Source organism: Pongo abelii, chromosome 5 (genome assembly GCF_028885655.2).
Source record: "Pongo abelii isolate AG06213 chromosome 5, NHGRI_mPonAbe1-v2.0_pri, whole genome shotgun sequence".
In the NCBI taxonomy this organism is placed as follows: domain Eukaryota; kingdom Metazoa; phylum Chordata; class Mammalia; order Primates; family Hominidae; genus Pongo; species Pongo abelii.
The window spans coordinates 124,698,748-124,721,471 of record NC_071990.2 but is presented as its reverse complement, the minus strand read 5'-3'; the positions used below and the strand labels follow the sequence as shown (position 1 = coordinate 124,721,471).

The 22,724-nt window shown below is 34.6% G+C and overlaps 1 protein-coding gene across 1 annotated transcript in view; it reads left to right on the top strand.

Moving 5' to 3' along the window:
* TRDN (triadin) overlaps nt 1-22,724 on the top strand; it is a 428,350-nt gene that overhangs the window by 305,858 nt on the left and 99,768 nt on the right. Inside the window, 1 exon segment of the mRNA NM_001372516.1 lies at nt 9,202-9,240. Coding sequence (NP_001359445.1) covers nt 9,202-9,240 — 39 coding nt within the window.

Below are 22,724 nucleotides of genomic sequence, written 5' to 3'. Positions count from 1 at the left end.
AGTGATTAACATTAAAAGGTAGAGTTTTGTCCCCAAAGTTCCAATTTTAAAGTTATTTAGTGTTCTGATTCTGTTTAAACTGATAAAACAGGGATTTATTTTGTCTTTTGAAACTGATAACTCTAAGAAGATTCAATTAATCTATATATTTTATTCACTACTCTAAATTTTTAAAATGTTCCAATAGTATTGCAATTCACATATGTCATCTTCACTCATGTCATTGTCCTCCTCTACGAAATATTAGAACTTGCAGTAAAATATTTTCATAGTCTAATACTGGGTCTAGAATATTTGGTTTAGTAATCAACATTAGTACTTTAATTTTTCTGTACTTTTTCTGAGTTTTTTGGTGCCTAGTCTCTATTACAAATTATTAGCATGATTTAATTCTGCTCTGAAGTATTTTAAGGAGAAATATTACAACTATCATGTTAACAGTGAAGAAATTGATGCCCAAAGATTAAATGATTATCCAAGATTTTTATGCTGAATTAGCTACTTAGTATCAGACTTAATAACCACTAAAAATAATCTTATTTTTCTTTTTTTAAATATTGGAATATAAATTTTTGTCTTTGTAATAATTTTATTGTGTTTGCTAGGAATGAAGGAAGGTTACAGATAATCTGTTGATTAATAAAAAAAGACCAATCAGGATTCTAAAGAATAAAATCTTAGAAGATGCCTTTAAAATCCATGATTACTCATTTTCTGAAGAATTGTTAAAGTGAAAGTTGGACCCATAACAGTAGCACTTTCACTTTAAGCAGCAATTTACAGCCTAACACATTTCTTGTTATGTCCATTATGCCAAAATGCCAAGTTGATAGGATGGAAAGAGGTCATATATTATTTTCGAAAGTATTTGAGGGGGCCAAGATTTTCTCTGCAAGCATTAGCTATACGAAAGTATTGTATCCAAGCACTGAGAATTTTAATTTTCTTCATCCAAAATGTTAATATACAGCAACATGTGTACAGCTGTATGTAGGTGAAATACATGTGCAACTCTAAGTATAGAGCTCCAATATTCATTCCTTGGTATTTTTTAAATATCAGCCCTCATTCAAAAGGCAGAATTGAATGAAAGAATGGGTCGCTATCTCACTGCAACCCGTCTTATCACTCCAAGCTATTTTATGCATATGTTCTAATATGCTTCTCTCCTTGAAGGTTTTTTTGTTTTGTTTTGTTTTGTTTTGTTTTGTTTTTTGTTTTTTCTTTTAAGAGATGAGGTCTTGCTGTGTTGCTCAGGCTGGCCTCAAACTCCTGGGCTCAAGAGCTCCTCCTGCCTCAGCCTCCTGAGTACCTGGAATTGTAAGCATGCACCACACACCTGGCTTCTGTCCATTAACATTTTAAAAAATATATTATTTCTACTGTAAGTCATCTATTATTTTTACATTTTTGAACAAGATATAAGATGATTCATACTTAAACCTATGACATTTTATTTACTTAATTGATTATTCTGACTTCAAAATTGATTATTCTTACTTCAAATTCAAGAAAATCGATACTGGTACCCAGAAAAACAAGCAAGAGTCTAGTGACTTCCCCTCAGTAAAGGAAAACTAAGGAATGCCTGCTTATTTACCTTGGTAAGCAGCTTTTGCACAACTTTCTGAACTCATTGAATGGTTTAAAGTCAGCAGGCTCATTAGTTGAAATATTTCCAACTCGCCATCTGCCATCTTCAAATAACATCACAGGGCCTGGTTCTGACAATTTCTGCAGGACCTACAAATGCATGCAGCCACCTCCAATTATATCTTACCTATTTTAAATGCACACTCTTCACACTGGGAAGCTTCAGGGAAGGAAAAAATAATGAGGCGCATATAAGTAGGCATAAAAGAAAGAAGAGATAAAAGCAGAGTGACACTATCAGAAGTGTGGTACATTGCATTTAGCATATACAAAAGACAAAAGACCATGAAAATGAAATGATGACAGAATAAGGCAGGGACAATGTATGCATTTCAGCATTCTGTGCTGAAAAGAGAGAATGCCCTGTGGCCCATTTTATGTTTTTAATGTCCACTCAGCAAAGTTTTTCTGTAAGCATCAAACTCCTTTGGGAATTTTGCCAAGGAAAGATTGCAGAATCAGGACTTAGGCATAAAGCATTGAGTCATGACTTAAGCGCCTGCATTACAAACTGGAGCCATTTTAGAACTACACCTACAGAAACTTATCAACCATAATTGTTTTTGTTTTGTTTCTGTTGTTGACTTAATGGGTCTGAGAGGTGTGTGAGAGAGACAGAGACAGACACAGAGGGACAGAGAACATGTGTGTGTGGAGGTGTGCTTGTGTGTGTGCCTATGTGTTATGGGAAAAGCAGTGATGTCAGTAGTTTGAGGCTCTTGCTTCCTGAAATAACTAACAATAGACAAATTAGTTCGTGTAGCCCCTCTGAATAATTTTACTAGACAGACAAATTAAATATAAATATCTGAAGATAATGTGCACCAGGGTTCAACATCTGGTGTGTCAGTTCTAATGTGCTTCTCCATACATGTAAGGGTTTTGGATAGTGAGACAGGGATTCTGCTTCATATTTTGGTTTAAACACCCTAAAAATGAAGTTAGCATTTTGATTTTCCTGTCATTTTGAAACAGCATTTTAATTTTGTTATATATCCATAACAATTTTTGAGTGTTCACATAATGTTCTGTGGCTATTCTAGGCAGTGAGGCTCCAAAGATGAAAAGACATATTCCCTGTCCTCAAAGATCTCACAAGACAGTGAAAAAAGGTGGGACAGGCCAAGTGTGGCGGCTTATGCCTGTAATCCCAGCACTTTGGGAGGCTGAGGCAGGTGTATCACGAGGTCAGGAGATCGAGACCATCCTGGCTAACATGGTGAAACCCCATCTCTACTAAAAATACAAAAATTAGCCGGATGTGGTGGCGGGCACCTGTAGTCCCAGCTGCTGGGGAGGCTGAGGCAGGAGAATGGCATGATCCCAGGAGGCGGAGGTTGCAGTGAGCCGAGATTGCGCCACTGCACTCCAGCCTGGGCGACAGAGTGAGACTCCATCTCAAAAACAATAATAATAATAATAAAATTTAAAAAAAAAGAGCTGGGACAGGGGAAAAGTGAAGTGTTCACCAATGCTCCCTTCAATAAGGCAGGCCAAATTTTCATCCAATCAATGGAGATCTGTTATTTCAATATTAGTACTTGAATACTCAGGAAATATTTGTTAAATTATTTAGTCTAATTCTAGCCACAAATTCCTGAGATAATTATAATGTTTCCATTTCAAAAGCTAAGAAAATGGAAATTTGGAGAGTTTCAGAGATCACGTATTAGATTATTTGGTTAAAAAGGAAATAAATTTCAAACTGAGGAATTGTTTGCTTGGTTAGCTTTTGCCTGTTTGTTTGTTTTTCTTCAACTGCAGTGGCAAAAATGATCTCTGCAACTCCTTGACATGAATGAGGTTGAACTATCACTTGAGAATATCATCACCTTGCTTCTTCATTATGCATGGAAGGATTCCTCAGTTCATGAGCAAAGATGATACTAATTCAGAAAGATAATCAGGGAAAATGGGAGCATAGAGAATGCATGAAGTGTCAAGACCATATGGATGTGGCTAAATAAGAGAAAGGAAAATGTTAAACAGTCAGTAAAATATTGAAGTACAGAAATGTACAGCCAGATAAGATGAAAAGCTATGTAGTAGCAGATGCTGTGTGTTGGTTCGCTGTGTGACCTCACCCAAAGTTAGAACAGTTTCTTCTTTTGGCAATCTATGAACTGAAGAAGTTCAAAATCAAACTCAAAGGCAGTGAAATCTTGTCTTTTTCGCAGTTATATTTATCTGGACCACAAAGCATTGTGTCTGCAGCAGAAGAAATCAGATACCATCTAGTATAGCAGACTGAATCTTTGCAAAATAAGCATTCCTCTTAAGACTTATTTAGGGAGGCTTATCCCATATCTGAAACATTGAAGTCAAGCTATTTGGAGTGACAGTATTTCTATATTCCATGCAGTACTTCCTCATGCAGAAAACAGAATGTGGAAGAGTGTGAGTGTGTGTGTATGCAGGCACACACGCATTGCATCACATTTTCTTTTTAATAATACAGTTAGGACCACAACAAATTTGTGAAATTGCATGTCTTTGTGTGTAGTAGTGGTAATAGTAGTAATAGCAAGTAGTAGTAGTAGTAGCAGGTTTTCATCAAAGTCCAGATATTCAGGAGATCCTGAATAAAAAAAGGCCCAAATAATGGAAAAGCCATGGGTTTGGAATAAACATATGAATGTTGCTTATAACAAAATGTTTTTTTTTATTTTAAAATACGCATTGTATTTAAGATTGTGTTAGAAAAGTGCGAGAAAAGTAGTTTAAAATATCGGTGAAATGATTGACATCCACCGTTTGCTTTCTACCTGGCACCATTCTAAGTACTTCACATGTAGTGTTTAATTTTCACAGCAATCCTGTTTGCATTAACGTGAAAATAGAAGCAGTGAGAGTTACTTGCCCAGGTCACACAATTGCCTGATGTGGATCGAGAACTGGTGTCTGGCAGTGTGATTTTAGACCTATGTCTTTAGCCACCACGTTTTCCAGACCCCCTCATACTGAAACTCACCTATGGTTGACCAGCGATAACACTGCTAATGTTCCTTTGTATATTTTACAGGAGTAGGTTTTGTGACCTGCTTTTAAATATGACATCTTCCCATGTCATTAAATATTGAATACTACTCCAGGAGTGTGTGAGAGAGTTATTCATTTTCTATCAATGCTCAGACTGCTTAGTTTTACCAGCTCAATGTAAGAAACTGTATAATACGATTCATGATTTAAAGACTGGCTGGAAAAAAATAGAAACCTCTGTGACTATATTGTATATGTTAATTATAATCCTAATGACTATTAGTAGTTTGTGTAGATAATACAACATAGATAATATAGACAGACTACTTATAAGAAGTAGAATGTGGTGTGCTATATAGTTTTTATGTATTAAATGCTTCAAAGCTTTTAATTCTATCTGTAGCAACTGTAGTTATAGAAGTGTGTTGAAGCGCTTAAAACTTTGAAGACAGAATTCGAATCCCAGTTTTGCCACTTACTAGGGAGTATATATTTAAACATATGATTAAGTCTCAGTATTGCTATCTGTAAATTGAGTCTAATAATAACATTTACCACATAGGAGTGGTATGTAAGGATTATGTAATTTGTCCATTTTTTCAACAAGTATACGTTGATCTCTCTTTTGTGCAAAGAACAGTCTAAGCACTCTCATGTATTAGGGAAAATAAAAAAATCATCCCAGGACTCATGAAGTTTATATGCTATTGGAGTTAGAAAGCTAATAAACAAATGAATATTTAATATTATATCAATAAAATATAGATAACATATATAATATACTTACCTTAGAGACTACCATGTGGAAATGCAAAGTGTCATTGGTGCAAAATAATAATAATTATTATTTTATTTTATTCCACATGTAAGATATCTATGTGCTAAAGAAGCAACTGTGATAATAAAATAAATTGAGAAAAAAATCAATGATATTTAGCTTTTGCCTTGCAAAGTACTTAAAATAGAGGCATTCTGAAAATAATGCAGATTCTTGGGATTTATATATTGAATAAATTTATTTCTTTTCTTTTTATGAAGACAAAGCAGAGACTCCCAAACAGAGTTTGTCTCCACTGCTGCCATTCTGACTTAAGCACTTGCATGCTGAAGTTTCCGTCTGCTTATTCTACTTGAAAACACTATTGATGACATTGAAAAATCACTAATGAAGCTCCCTTCCCCAGGCCCATCAGCAATTTACATTTCACAAATGAAATCAACAGCCTGGAAAAGTCAGTGCTGCATAGGAAATGGCAGGCTGCCTTCCTCAACAACTTAGCATGGGGACTCTTTGGTTCCATATTTCCCCAATGCTTGTACGTGTAGCCCAAAATGAAGGGCTTCAGTGGCAAATGTTTATAGAAATTAGATATTTTATTATTATGCAATAATAATTGTGGTAGAAAACAATTAAACAGTGAAGACAGAATGAAAAATAAATGCTCGCCTGCTGTCTCTCTGGCCTCCCAGTCCCAATGGCCAGTATTCACTAATAACTGTCCTTAGTTTCCTGAAGCATCTCATTATAACTTTTTATTAAGCTTCATATATAAAGTTTATATATATACACAGATATGTAAATATATATATATAGAGAGAGAGTTGTTTTTATATGGCTTGAAATAAATCCTAATTAGAAACTGCAATCTCATATGGCTCAAAAAATACTTTACTGTCTGTAGAAATACCATCTACAAAATGAGTGCACTGAGTTCTTAAAAATCAAGTAGCCTAATGAAAGAGCTGCTCAACTTAGAAAATCCATTGCCAATTTCTCACATATCAATTCCTGCCTTGAGTATTCAAGGGTAAAGTCCCAATTCTGTTTAAAAAAAAAAAAGAAAATTACTTTGAAAGATCATGCAATTTAAGTTTATGAGCATAATTTAAAAATAGCTAAGCTCTTTATGTACATCACTCCTAACTCTCACATCAATTTTACATTATTTTCTCCATTTTAGCAATGACAGAATAAAGACTTGAGGTTTTAAGTAATGCCCAAGGTCACAAAACTTAGGAAATGAGCTTGCTTTTAAAGTCAGATTATAGAACCAAAAAGACGACTCCTCATACACCAAAAGAACTTGTCCTAAGGTCATTTTTAGCATTACTATTCACATAACACTAAAGCCAGTAGTTCTAGTCTAGTAAAAGGGCCCGCAGCCACACATTAGATAGTACCTTTTCATAAGAGTGCTTACAAAATTCTGTGTACAAGATCGAAGTTGGTTCTGGTTGTATTGTACCCATAGTTGGTAAAAATATTCTCCACAATTTTTATTTTTTCCAAAAGATCGTTTGACAAACATTAAGGCTGAGAAGATTTCATTTCAAGATTACAATAACAGTGTGATTGACAGGAGTGAGAGCCGTGTGCAGAGTGCGAAGCAAGGCTGTTTCAAATAGATGCCTATTATTGCTGAGCAAAATGCTAATGAATTGTGTCCTAGGAATAAAAGATTTAAAATTGTGGGAATTTGTTTCTAAGAAATCCAAATATTCAAATTAGCCATACTTCGGAAACAGAACTAAGAAGGAGACCAAGATCATTCTATCCAGACCTTGGGATATGACCCGGGTGAAGGGAAATAGGTTGGGAAAATGGAATCTTGGTTCCGCCACTTAGAGCTGAATGAGGTTCCACAAACTAACTTCTGTAAGCTTCAGTCACTTCATCTGCCAAATGGGGATTAAAATAGCATGTACTTCATAAAATAATGGAATAATGCAAGTCAACAATTGACCAGGACTTGAGCCATAAGTACTCCGGAAAAAAATAATTCTCATTACTAGAATTGTGCTAATTTGCTTGAAAGTTTAAACTGTACTGTTGACCTAGCATAGATTCAATAAAGACAGAACTATTAGAGAAAAAAAAAGTTGTTTCCTTTCCAATGGAGCCAAAATCTCATCAGAATTCACCATCAAAAAAGGGAATTGTGTTATTATAGACTAAGTAATTAGATAGGAATTAACTTTAGCCTAAACTGACTGAGACAAAACATAGCACCAGGAAACCCAATAATTGAAGGTATCATTGAATTGTTGGAGGCCATATTTGCTATCGTTGGACACATAAAGACATCACTTTTTTTTTTAAGTTTCTAAAATAAAATATAAATGCAACAGCTATGTGACGTTGAATTTTTATCTTTAGTTCTAGAGGCATAAGATGAATCAATTTCTTCTAGGACTTCAGATACCCAACAGGGAGCCTTTAGTCATTCTATATATTCCATTTATTTCACTCGTTCATTCCTTCAACAATATTCGTTGATCACATACCACATGTCAGATATTTCACCCAGTGCTGATATTTGAGTAATAAACAAAACACAGTTCTTGCACTAATGGAGCTTAAAATCTAAAGAGTGATTACAGACAATAACAAAATTTTCTAAAATACTGTGGCACATAGAAAACATTAAAATAGGGTGTATCCACCAAGCTAAGTGAACGTGTCAAAAAAGGGGAGAAATATGTGCCAAAGAGTGTCAGAGTGCATTAATAGCACTGATACTACTTTTTACAGAAGGTGCATTCAAGTATTATAGGAAGTAGGGTGTAAAAGTCTATGACATTGTTTATTATATAAAATTCTGCAGTTAAACAAATTAGTTTTTAAAATTATAACTACAGAAAATGAGACACTGCTAGACTAAAACCCAAATAAAGCTGGTAGCCTTATCCCTTATACATAGTTTATGCTCTATAGGTATTCCAACTATGAAGTCAGTTTTTCTGCTGTTTGAAGGGAGGAAAACTATAATGTACCAGGACTCTTCCATTAACCAGAAGACTCTATAGCAAGAACAGATAATTATAAAGCCTGAGCAAAGTTGGTTAAATAAAAGGATAGACTGGCAACATGAAAATATAGTCAACTATCTTATTGATTAGGGTTGTGCTATGAATATTACTTGAATAGTTTTAAAAAGGTATGAATTTATTCTATACTGGTGTTTTTAGAATGCAGAATTTCTGGACAAAAGACATTGTCCTAGGACAATAAGAGAACAAGATACTTTATTTCACTGATTGTTTATATTATTATATTAAATTTAGGTAAAATTGATTTATTTTATAAAATTAATACTAATAGAAATACTAGGAAAACAATAATTATATTAACCACTAGGTGGAGCCCCATGAATTAAATGTATGGTAGTCGAAAACAAAATTGCTTAAGTTGGTCAAATTAGGAAAATTTATGACATTTTTCTTCTGAGCAATTTTTATTAATTTTTTAATTTGCAATATTTTCAGAATGCATAAATTATAAGTCCTGGCTTTTATTAAAGACAAGAAGCCAAATTTCTTGATTAGCATGAAACTTTTTTGCAAACTGGATTTTAAAATCAAAGTATTTTTGCTTAAGTTACTTTATAATTTACCAAAGATACATATTCCATTAATATTTTGATAACAGTATATAACTATAATTGAAATTGAAAACAGACAAGAAAAATCAGTGAAGCCTACCTAATAATCCACTTTGTACTGACTATTTTTCAAATGTTATTTTTTTCCCTTTTGTTTGTATGTGTTTATGTGTACATTTTACCCCAGAACCTAAAACTAAAAAAGATGAAAAGATGTCCAAAGCAGGTAAGCATATTTTGTAAGATTTACATACAAGGAGATGTTCTGTTTGGTTGGAAGAAAGCTAGTTTTACAGTTTTACAATCATGGCTGGATAAAATATTTAGACATCCAAAACATTAAAAAAATACTGATGCTATGTGCCATATATTTTACAAGTAATAAGCAATAAAACTAAATGTATGCTAAAGTTAACAAAAACTCCTTGCTTTCTGGTAGCAGATTTTGGGTAAGTTTATCAAAGCACTAGAACCATTAGCACATACACTGCTCTTTGTTTATTTACTGGGCAATTGAACACTGTTTATGAAATGCTAAAAGGGCACCTTAAATGTCAGAGGCTCCATACAGAGCGTAGCAAATGCCTAAAATTTATTATTATCATGGACTGAGTTTTATGAACCTGTATTTACCTACTTTCAACCATTTTGATCTCCAAAAAAGGAGTCCCACAGGGTTCAACCTAACAGATTAAACACTTTTCTTTCCCACAATTAAATGTGCAAATATTTTATGGAGAAGTAATCCATTGACCTATTGGCCATTAATTTGAAAGCTGAAATACCTTAAAAATAGACTTTCTAAAAACAGGTTTTGCAAGGGAAGAAGTCAAGAGATTAGCTGGGCACTCAAGGCTAGTGATGAAGGTTGAGTGGATGAATATCATAGAATGGGGAAAATGTAGAAAAGGAAGACACTAAATCCTAAGGAAATTTTCAATTATAGTCTTTCTATGGCTTATCCTAATTCAAGTATTTTGTATCTTTATAAAGAGATTTATATGTTTATATCTATCCAAAAGAAAGTTATATCTATATCTATATCTCTCTGTAGAGTGAAAGTGGTACTACATAAAAGCAGACATTCATGCTGTTGGTCTAAAAATTTTTGCATATATTCATTTGCACAAATTTTAATCTATATTTAAGCAGTTATTATAAATAACCTTCTATGTATATGTTAAATATTAAATTATTAAAGTCATTTCTCTTAAAAGGATTACCGTCAGATCAAAATAAATTGTTTATTTTCTTATTTTTAGTGAATGAGCATGCCCATTTAAAGTAATTTTACGTAATTTTAAAACATGCATTCTTTGGAAGATCAATGAAAAATTGAACAATTTTAAACTGCAGAAAAAAGCATAATAGAGATAAAATGGTATATTTAGTGTTTACATCAAAAGTTACAAATGAACTTTAGATATATCTTCAGAAAAGGAAAAACTGCATACAAAAAATTGCTTTATTATTGTTAGCATTTTTACTGGAGTAGTGAAAACTCACTAATCAGATGAAAGGTGCATTATGTTGTCCTTTCCTGTTTGCATAACATTGTATTTTATGCTTTATTTTACTGATGACATATAATAGAAAAAGTAACATGCACTAACAATTTCCTATTATTAGTTTACATTAAGTATTTATGTCTATTTTATTATTGTTACTTAAATTTTATTTTAAGTTCAGGTGTACATGTGCAGGATGTGCAGGTTTGTTACATGGGCAAACGTGTGTCATGGGGATTTGTCGTACCAATTATTTCATCACCCAGGTATTAAGCCTAATATCCATTAGTTATTTTTTCTGATCCTCTCCCTCCTCCCACCCTCCACCCTCCAATTGGCCCCAGTGTGTGTTATTCTTCTTTATGTGTTCATATGTTCCCATGATTTAGCTCCCACTTATAAGTAAGAACATGCGGTATTTGGTTTTCTGTCCCTGCATTAGTTTCCTAAGGATAATGGCCCTTGTTCCATCCATGTCACTGCAAAGGACGTGATCTTGTTCTTTTTCATGACTGCATAGTATTCCGTGGTGTATATGTACCACATTTTATTTATCCAGTCTATCATTGATGGGCATTTGGCTTGATTCTATGTCTTTGCTATTGTGGATAGTGCTGCAATGAACATATGTATGCATGTGTCTTTATAACAGAAGGATTTATATTCCTCTGGGTATATACCCAGTAATGAGATTGTTGTGTTAAATGGTATGCCACACTGGTCTTTGATGAATCACCACACTGTTTTCCACAATGGTTGAACTAATTTATAGTCCCACCAACATTGTATGTGCGTTCCTTTTTCTCCACAACCTCATCGGCATCTGTTACTTTTAGACTTTAATAATAGCTATTCTGGCTGGTGTGAGATGGTCTCATTGGAGTTTTGATTTGCATTTCTCTAATAATCAGTGATATTAAGCCTTTTTTTCATATGCTTACTGGCTGCATGTCTGTCTTCTATTGAAAAGTGTCTGTTCATGTCCTTTGCCCACTTTTTAATGAGGTTGTTTATTTGCTTCTTGTAAATTTGTTTAAGTTCCTTATAGATGCTGGATGTTAGACTTGCGTCAGACACATAGTTTGCAAAAATTTTCTTCCATTCTGTAGGTTGTCTGTTTACTCTGTTGATAGTTTCTTTTGCTGTGCGGAAGCTCATTGGTTTAATTAGATCCCATTTGTCAATTTTTGTTTTTGTTGCAATTGCTTTTGGCATCCTCATCATGAAATCTTGGCCGGTGCCTATGTCCTGAATGGTATTGCCTCTGTTCTCTTCCAGGCTTTTTATAGTTTTAAGTTTTACATTTCAGTATTTAATCCATCTTGAGATAATTTTTGTATATGGTCTAAAGAAGGGGTCCAGTTTCAATTTTCTGCGTATGGCTAGCCAGTTATCCCAGCACCATTTATTGAATAGGGAATCCTGTCAGTTTTGTCAAAGATCAGATAGTTGTAGGTGTGGAGTCTTATTTCTGGGTTCTCTAATCTGTTCTATCGGTCTATGTCTTTGTTCTTGTACTCTGGGGCACAGCTCCCAGAGGAAGGGCTGCCGTCTTTGCCGTTTTGTGGTCTTCAGTGGTGATGCCTCCAGGTACTGGAAAATTTGAGGTAACTAGGGATTGGAGTGGACACCCAGCAAACTACAGAAGCCCTATGGAAAGGAGGCCAGACTTTTAAAAGAAAAACAAAAACAAACAAACAAACAAAAATCTCCATTCAAAGGGCAGCAACCTCAAAGACTGAAGGTAAATAACCCCACAAAGATGAGAAAGAATCAGTGCAAGAACGCTGAAAACTCAAAAAGTCAGAGTACCATCTTCCCTTAAAATGACTATATCACCTCTCCAGCAAGTGATCAGAAATGAGCAGAGTCTGAGATGGCTGAAATGACAGGAGTAGACTTCAGAATGTGGATAAAATTGATCTTCACTAAGCTAAAGGAGCACATTCTAATGAAATGCAAGGAAGCTAAAAATTATGGTAAAACATTGTAGGAGCTGACAGACGAAATAGCTAGTATCGAGAATAACATAAGTGACCTGATACAGCTGAAAAACACAATACAAGAATCTAAAAATGCAATCACAAGTATTAATAGCAGAATAGACCAAGCAGAGGAAAGAACATGTCTATTTTTATATGATATGTGTTTTTAATTTCCTATTATGAAAGATAAATCAGCATTAAGGCATCTTTTATTATAAAATATGATCAATCAACAACTTATTGAAAACATATATTATGCTAATGTCACTACCATATGTCCAGAGTTATGCTTAGTGATATAAAATTTACAAACAAGTGGTAAGATATTATTTCCATTCTCAAAGAATGTAATCAGGGACATAGACATGAGCTATCGAAAGATGGCTACAAGGAAATGATATTAGTGAAGAGTTCCCTAGGAAGTTAGAGAGAGGAGCCATTCCTATAGCCATTCCTAAGTAGCAGTAAGTGAAAAGTTAATGGAGATAATATATTTAAGCTAGAAATTCAGGAATATACAGTTGACTCTTGAACAATGTGGTAGTTATGTGCATTAACCCCCATGCAGTTGAAAATCCAGATGTAACTTTTGACTTATCCAAAACTTAACTACTAATAGCCTCCTGTTAACTAGAAGCCTTCCTGGTAATATAAACTAGATGCACAACTATTTGGTATGTTATATGTATTATATGCTGTATTCCTACAACAAAGTGAACTAGAGAAGAGAAAATATTATTTAAAATATCATAAGAAAGATAAAATATATTTACTATTCATCAAGTGGAAGTGTATCATCATAAAGGTCTTCATCCACGTCTTCATGTTGAGTAGGCTGAGGAGGAGGAGGAAAAGGACGGGTTGCTCTTGCTCTGTCAGGAGTGGCAGAAGTCGAAGAGGCGGAATAAATGCAAATGGGTCAGAAGTGTAACTTTACAGAATGCATGGTAATTTCTGTCTAACTTTTTTGCTTTCTCACTTCTCCAAAAATGTTTCTAGATAGTACCAATCCTTCTTCCAGCATTTACTTTACTGAAGCAATGCTTCATGTAAGGGTCCATGTTGTAAAATAAGTTAAAGCAGTCTTGAGTAACTGGAACCCCTCTGTCAGATTCTCTAATGCCAATATATTTCTGGTACTACCTCTTCCAAATCTGCTACCTCTTTGTCTGGTACTCATTCAGAAGTACTCATCTTCATTAAATTATCTTCTATTAATTCCTCTGGCATGGTGTATATTAGTGCTTTAATCTCTCCAAGACCTGAATATTGAAATCCTTCACCTCCCACCTTTTTTGCCATATCTACTGTCTATTTGATGATATTTTTGATTGACTCTGTCATACATCGTGCGAAGTCATGCACAACATATAAATACAGTTTCCTCCAACAGAAACATTCTGATTCAAGCTTGATGGCTTTCATGGCTTTTTCCTCCAACGAAGATGACATCTTCAATAATACAATTCTTCCAGACTTTCATGATGTTATCTCTGTCAAATGTCTCTTCTATAGCAGACAATCCTTTCCATAAAGAACCATGTTTGATGACCCTTAAAAGTTCTTATGGCCTACTGATCTAGAGACTGAATTAGAGACATTTGGTTGGGGGCAAGTAGACCACTTCAACACCTTTGGTGTGGAACTCAAGAGAGTCGTGGGTGGCCAATGGCATTATTCAATTATTAAGAGAATGTTAAAAGGCAACCGTTTACTGGCAAGGTACTTCCTGACTGCAGGGACAAAGCATTGATGGAGCCACTCCATAAAAATATTTTGATATGGCTTGGCTCTGTATCCCCAGCCAAATCTCATCTCAAATTGTAATCCCCATAATCCTCATGTGTTGAGGGACGGATTGGGATGGAGGTGATTGGATCATGGGGGCGATTTCCCCCATGCTATTCTCATGATAGTAAGTTCTCATGAGATCTGATGGTTTTATAAGTGTCTGGCAGTTCTTTTTTCACACTTGCTTTCTCTTGTCTGCTGCCACGTAAAATGTTCAGGCTTCCCTTTCTGCCATGATTGTAAGTTTCCTGAGGTCTCCCCAGCCATGTGAACTATGAGTCAATTAAGCCTCTTTTCTTTATAAAATTACCCAGTCTTGGGTATTTATTTTAGCAGTATGAAACAGACTAATACAGGTTCTCATTGTCCAGGTCTTCTTCTTGTACAATCAAAAGATTTGAAGCTGGTGTTTATGTTTTCCCTTCAGGGCTTGGGGGCTAGCATATTTCTAGATAAAGTCAGTCCTGGTCATAAACCCAACTGCATTTGCACAGAACAGTAGAGTTAACTTGTCCCTTCCTGCTTTAAATTCTGGGGCTCAATTCTCTTTCTTACTAATGAATGTCCTTTGTAGTATTATTTTTTTCCAAAATGGGTCACTTTCCTTTGCATTAAAAACCTGTTCAGGCAGAAATCCTTTCTTCTCAATGATTTTCTTAATGGTGTCTGAGAACTTTTCTGCTGCCTTCTCTTGGTTGGCTGAACCTTCTTCTCCTATTGTTGTGACATTTTAAAAAAAGCCAAATCTCTTTCTAAAATTATCAAACCATCTGTTGCTAGTATTAAATTCTCCAGCTTTACATCCTTCACCTTTCTTTTTCTTTAAGTTATCATATAATGACTTCATTTTTTCTTCAATTATGATAGAGTCTATAGGAACAACTTTCTTATAGCAATCCTGCACCCACATAAAAGCTACATTATCAAAATGAGAGAAAAAAGTATTTTGCAATAAGTACAAGGTTTTCACTCCTGCTGGTGTAGCTGCAATGAAGATTTCACAAATTTCCTTTTCTTTTTGAATAATTATCCTTATGCTGGATTTATATATCTTGAAATGGTGGACAACCACAGCTGCAGACCTCAATCTACAGTACCTATCAAGCAATTCAAATTTTTCCAGTAATGTTATGACTTTTTTATGCTTCTTTGGAGGATTTCCAGCATATGGCACTTCATATTGGTCCCATCATTTTAGTCAAGGTTTATGGTATTGCACTAAAAATGATAAATAAGAACTACAAAAAATCACCTTTTACTGAAATATGCAATTTACTGGACAGATGAACTGCTCATGCAGAGATTAATGTCACACAGCATTTTAAGCAGCTACCCACAAAACTTCAGTTCATCACAATAGTAGCAAGAGAGGCTACAAAATCACTACAGTAGTACAGTATGTACTATAGTTAATTTTATGCAGTTATCATTTAATACTGCATCTTTACATTTGTTTACCTTTCTCTTGACTGTGCATGGCACCTTGTATGATCTGGAAGTGTTTATAGTGGAAGTTTAGACAAATTTTATCTTTTTATAATTGATTTATATATTTGTATATTTTATGGTAACAGATGACAAAACAGACTAGTACCTATATATATTTTATGCAGTTATGATATACCTCTGTATTTTTTTATATTTTTACACAACACAGTTCATGTGTGTTTTTTCAAATTGTTGCAAACCTCCCCCAAAATTTTACTGAAAAATAACTATGTGTAAGTGAACCTGCCCAGTTCAAACCTGTGTTGTTCAAGAGTCAACTGTGTAAGAGCAGCTGAGACAAGGAAATTACTATAAAGTATGATGGAACCAGTGTTGGCTTTATACTAGCAATACATGAATTTTACTCCCTTTGCCTCTTGTTCAGGGGTGTAACTTTACTTAAATTACTTAATGTTTCTGAACATTAATTTTCTTATCTATTGAGTGAAGCTCATCGTACTCACCTAGCATATTTGTTACATGAAACAGAAATGATGCTTTCTACTTGGTCCAGTTTCAGTATGGTAGCTATATTTAGGAGCTAGCCTAGAGACAGGAATGAGCACAGCACTGGTGGGAGAGGTGAGGAGAGGACTAAGGATATTCCAGGAGTCACATGGCTAGCAGAAGATGGCAAAGTTGCAGTAGTAGGATACAGCCATAAGAAGGTGGCTCTTTAAATCCAGGAATGGGGGCTTAGAAGACTAAAGTGAAATTTGGATTCTTGAGGCCATAATTGAGAAGAAGGTGGAATTGTTAGTCATAATGGCATGCAGAGTGAAATTCTATAGAAATAAATTGGAATCAGGAGTTTGAACCAAAATCTTTTATAACAATCTAGGTATTATAAAATAAAAGTAGGAGCAACATAAAGGTGGCATAAAGAGAAAGTAATGACCTTGGAATATTTACATTAAATTAATTAACATTGATTACTTTCAAAATTATTTGGAGCCATGACTAATGTTCAGTAAATTATTTTTTAAGTTTTAAAAAATCACTCAGCTTTGAAACCTATTGAAAACTACTAGTGACATTTTGTTACATATTCCTTCAGGCCTTTGAGTACTTATGCTTTAAAAAGACGATCATTCTCTCTGTACTGTGCTATAATGGCTTTTGTAATCATCAAACTGTTTCATATGAAAATAATAGATGTTGATGACATTAGTTCTGTATAACTACAAGGTCTGAAGCATGGGAGGATGAAGGTGATTAACTAGAAGTTGCAAAGGGAGTTCAAGTGGGGTGAGTGCTTGTGGAGACTCTACATAGAGATTTTCTGTAGACACTTGTAATTTGGGAAAATTCACTTCGAATCCTCCGGCTGGGTTTTGTATTTTTGAGGTGAGAAGTCCAGAGTAGAAGACAAAGGAAAGAGAGTTCTTCAAACTTGAGAAAAAGGAATACTTATACATTGTTGATGGGAATGTAAATTAGCTCAGACACTGCGGAAACTAGTTTAGAAATTTCTCAAAGAACTTGAAACAGAACTACCATTCAATCCAGCAATCCAATTACTGGGTATTTATCCAAAAGCATTCTACCAAAAAAAAAAAAAAACACACACACACACACACACGTGCACTCATATGTTCATCACAGCACTACTCACAATAACAAAGACATGGAATCAAGCTAGGTGCCCATCCATGGTGGATTGGATAAAGAAAATATGGTACATCTACATGATGGAATACTATGCAGCCATAAAAAGAATAAAATCATGTCCTTTGAAGCAAAATTGATGTAGCTGGAGGTCATTATCTTAGGTGAATCAGTGAGGAACAGAAAAGCAAATACTACAAGTTCTCAGTTATAAGTGGGAGCTAAACGTTAGATACTCATGGACATAAAGATGGCAAAAATAGACACCTGGGACTACTAGAGACGGGAGAGAGAGAGGGGACAAAGAGTTGAGAAACTAACTATTGGGTGATATGCCCACTACCTTGGTGATGGGATCATTTGTACCCCAAACCACAGTATCACACGATATACCCAGGTAACAACCCTGCACATGTACCCTTTAAATCTAAAATAAAAGTTGAAATTATTTTTTTAAAATGAGCATAAGAAAAAAGAAAAGAACTGAGAACAACTTCTTGGAAAAGCAAAATAACTAGTGAAGAGAAAAAAAGTGTTACCAGAAAGATCAGGGACTACAGTGTGCCAGCCTCCCAAAGTGGAGACACTTTCAGGGAAAAGTGGGAATGTCAGGAGTCAGTATCAATGTCTCAGAAAGGTCATGGGGGTAAGATGAGTGAGACAAAGCCAATACATATGACCAAAAACCCTGTTATCCTGTGAATGGAGAGCATTTTCAGTAGAGTGGTGGAAACAGAAATTAGTTTATAGGAATTAAAAAAATGCATCAATCATAAGTGAAGAAAATGCACAAACTACTTTTGTGAGGAGTTTGTTGTCAAAGGGAGGCCAAAAATGATATTCTGGTATGTAGAATCAAAGAAATATTTGTACTGTCTTCATGTTTATGATAGGGTGAAGTATTCCATGAAGAGGAGCAAGGAACCAACACAGAGAGATATTAATTAAGAAAGAACTGTCCCAGATATAAGAAGTGTTGGAATACATACTCTAGGTGGAGGAAATTTTTTTAATTAAGAGGAAGAAAAAATTTCCCCAGAGTTTTGTGGGAATAATGAAAAGATAAATTAAAGCTGAGTATTTATGAAGAAGTACTGCTTGGTAACCTTTTCTTCTAAATCCTCTCCTATAAAGGTGACCAATAACATATTTGTTGCCAAATCCGGAGGATGGTTTTCTTGCTTATTATGACCCCTCAGCAATATTAGACAATGTTTTCCACCTCTTATTTCTCAGAAAAAGAAAAAATCCTTTCTTTAGCAAAGCTAAATCATTTAACCCACAACGGTTAAAAATAAAACAACAAGAAATGACTGTGCTTTTAAATACTGGAGCAACAGTATAACAATTATTTATTTTTAGCATAGCATATTGTTGGGCACTAAATTTCTTTTTTTTTTCTTTACCCCTTTATAAAAATGGTGGCAAACACGACATGCATTTGAAGTAAAAATAAAGATATAAAGACAAATTTCTAAATTTCATGTTTTATTTGGGAAGAAAGAATAGCAATTCATGGCATACCTGCAGAATGGGTGGTCTTTGATTATGTCTAAAGAACAGAGACAAGATTAGAGGATTTATTAAGAAAGGAGAAATTTTATGTATTTTTTTCGAGAAAGTTTAGCCAGCTCCCATTGGTGAGTGACAGAGGTGGACAAAATTAGTCCTAGAGTTTCAGCAAGTTATTTCAGAAGCTATAGATAAATCTGGTTTCAGGTTACAACAAGCAATTCCAGCAGTCAAGTATGTGCAGAGAATTAACATTCTTGGAGCCCTGTTTTGTGCCCTGAGTGTTTTCTCTCCCTGGCTTTTCTAGAATTTGTTTTAGTTGAGTATGACAAGAATGACCCAATTTAGATTATCAGCTTTCACATTTCCCCCATTTTGATCAACATCCTTATCTGAAAGCATCACTAATCAATCATTTTACAGTTAGGCTTAATTGTCCCTTCATGCCAAGATGAACCTGTCCCAGTTGTCTCTGTCCCATGTCTGGGGAAATGTTTGGTGTCGTCAGAGACTTAGGCCACATTTAAGTAACAAATGGGCCAGAAAGAAAAATATTCTCAGGGCAGGTTTGGCTGGATCCCAGCATCAAATTCCTAGGAGATTTGGGATGCTTGATCCCAGCATCAAACATCTGTCCCTAGGCAGACATCAGCAATCATCTTGAGGTATTAAACTAATATTATCCTGTTGGAAGAGTTGGCTTTACAAAGATTAGACAGGCAATAGGAACAAAGCTTAAAAATTATCATACAAAAACCAATCAGTAAACATATAATAAATCCAGTTTGAAAGCTTAAACCTAATTCTGAAGGTAACCAACAAAAATAAATCCAGTTTGAAAGCTTAAAGCTAATACTGAAGGTAACCAACAAAACATATCTAAAAGTCTAGACATATTCTGGTGAGACTTCTTATAGCCACTGAGTAGTAGTTTATGACTGGGTTGAATTAAAGCAGAGAATACCAACTTTACCAAAAGGATTACCAGTACAATTTGAACAAAAAGTTGAGACAGGGATATTGTCAGAGCTGCTCACAATCCGGATTAAAAGGATTTCTTAGGTCAAGATATGTCAAGTTACCAACAGAAGCTACTGAGTAAAATTTTAATTATGCCATTATCTAGTCAAATGAAAAAGGCAGCCTTGAGGGGTGTAAGAGTCTCATAATAATATAGAATCTTGTTCCAACATCTAAAGGAAAGTTGTTTCATGTGGAAAACAGCAACTTTTTGTCCTAGTTTGTAGTTTTTGAATGTCTTTGGTCATGGCATCAGGCGGTTTTGTGAACTTTCTGTGTTTCATATACCAGACGTGAGAATTGTTCTTTAGAACTTGCCTAACATTACCTTATAGGGCTTTAAGGACAGAGCACTTCTCATTTTACCACTTTTATGGAAGAAAGTTGAATTGGAGGAACCTAGAATAATTTAAGACCCAGTCTAGCCTACAGATAGATAACAATAACTCAAAAATGATATATAGAGTTACAATCTAATAACAGGTGTATTATAGCTTTTCTTTGTAAACATGTTTTTAATTGATCATATAGAAACCCTGGATTTAAAAAATTCTTGAAGCTAGGAAGCCAAACCAAGGCAGACTTTAGAGTTTGCTTACTGTCTTAAGGTTCCTGGGCCTTCCAGGAAATGACAGTTTTTATTTACTTATTGTAAGAAAGGGAACTCTTGAAGTCAGAAATTTTGGACATATTTTAAAATGTGACATTTTAATTGAAGCCTTGGCGCCTTGGTAGTATAAGCAATGTTTTCAATTGTATTTTGCTGTAAAGAGAGAGCAGATCTTATTGGACTTTTGTAAATAACCATATTGCCATCAAAATATTTGCAAATAGTTTTTAAATTTTTGGAGAAATTAAATAAGAAGAAAAATGTTTTTATCTTTGTTTACATAACTATATTTTACCAAATTGCTTAAGAAAGACATATTTTGAAATCTGGAAAACAAAGCATTTAAGTAAAGGACCAATAATATTTTAAATAACAGTCAGAAAAACATTATCTTTACCAGTTATTTAATGTTATATAATCAGCTTATTTTCAGTGATCTCTATTAGCAGTTTCATGGATCCATCAGTTTCTTTATGGACAATTTTATTTGGTCCATTGATTTAAAATTATCAGAAACCTGTGTTTAATGCTGTGTACCGAAAACACAGTTTTTTGTCGAACAATCTTCAAATAAATTAAATAAGTTAACACAAGAGAAAAAACATGTTTATAAAAAAAACTTCCATAAGTAATATGCAATCATTTATCTTACTTTTACATTAAGAAAATTAGGCCAGGCGCGGTGGCTCACGCCTTTAATCCCAGCACTTTGGGAGGCCGAGGCTGGCGGATCATGAGGTCAGGAGATCCAGACCATCCTGGCCAACATGGTGAAACCGCGTCTCTACCAAATACAAAAAAATTAGCCGGGCGTGGTGGAGCATGCCTGTAGCCCCAGCTACTTGGGAGGCTGAGGCAGGGGAATCCCTTGAACCAAGGAGGCGGAGGTTGCAGTAAGCCAAGATCACGCCACTGCACTCCAGTCTGGACACAGAGCAAGACTCCGTCTCAAAAAAAAAAAAAAAAAAAAGAAAATTAATATTCATATACAAAATTTTCACAGTTCTGTAACTGCATTTCTAACTGCTAATCAACTTCTTTATATGGTTATTCTGTCTGCAAAACACTTTCCTTAAAATTGAACTCAACATCTCTTCCATTGTCTTTTTTCTTTTGTTCCTTATCTCATGAAGTCATGACTTGCCATTCAGTTACATTGGCTTAAACTTCTGAGTCATTTTCAACTCTTCTTTCTGTTTCAGAACCCAGTATCCAAGTAGGCATGAAGTTAGGTGTCTCCCAAATTTATTCTCTCCATTTTTTTATTCTTCTGGTTAAAACCTGTTTTTTTTCTGATTCTTATTATCTCTTCCCTGAATAAATATACAAACTCATTAACTTATTATCTTGTTTACATTTTCTCTTTAAAGATCTACCACAAGCCAATGCTACTTATCTTTACAAAATGGACATCTGTAGGGAACAGTGCTGGGTTACTGTCATTCATTGTCATTATATTATACTGCCCTCAACATATTTATTTCTATAGTTTCTACTTGTCTAATCCACCACAACCGTCACCAGAAGCCCACATAGACATTTAAAAACCATTACCAGTTCTGTGAATTTTTCTCTTCTCAATGTCTTTTGAATCTTGCCCTTTCACTCAATCCCTCACTAAAAACATCCTATTTATTAATTTTACCTCGAATCTCATCAACAAACTATCCCACCTGCCCATGACTTTCTAGCGATAAACATGTCTTTATCCTTGGTCTGTTTGCACATGTTTTCTTCTAATGTATCATGTGGTATTCATGTCGTTTGTTGCATAGATTTATTCTAACCTTGTGTCTTAGCTCCTATATTATCTGTTCTATGAGTTATGTCTTTAATATCTAAGGCAGAAAAAAATCTTTCAAAAGCCACTATAGCCACAGCAGGTCCAACAACATTATCTTTATGGAAAGGAAATCATTGGTTAATAATTCTTTTTAAATCTGTTTTTGACATGTTTCTTGACTTTATGATATATACCACATGCAGAGGCAGTTTTCTGTGTGTAAAAGACCAATGAAGACGGAAAGATGTAGAGGAAGGAGCTCTAGGACAATTGATATGGAGTGATTAACTTCTAAGTGATTTGACATCATGATTTAACTTCTAAGTCTCAGCTTCTCTACAATGGAATTACTGACAGTATATTCCATGCCAATCTATCAAATTTATTGTAAAAATTTAGCAATGT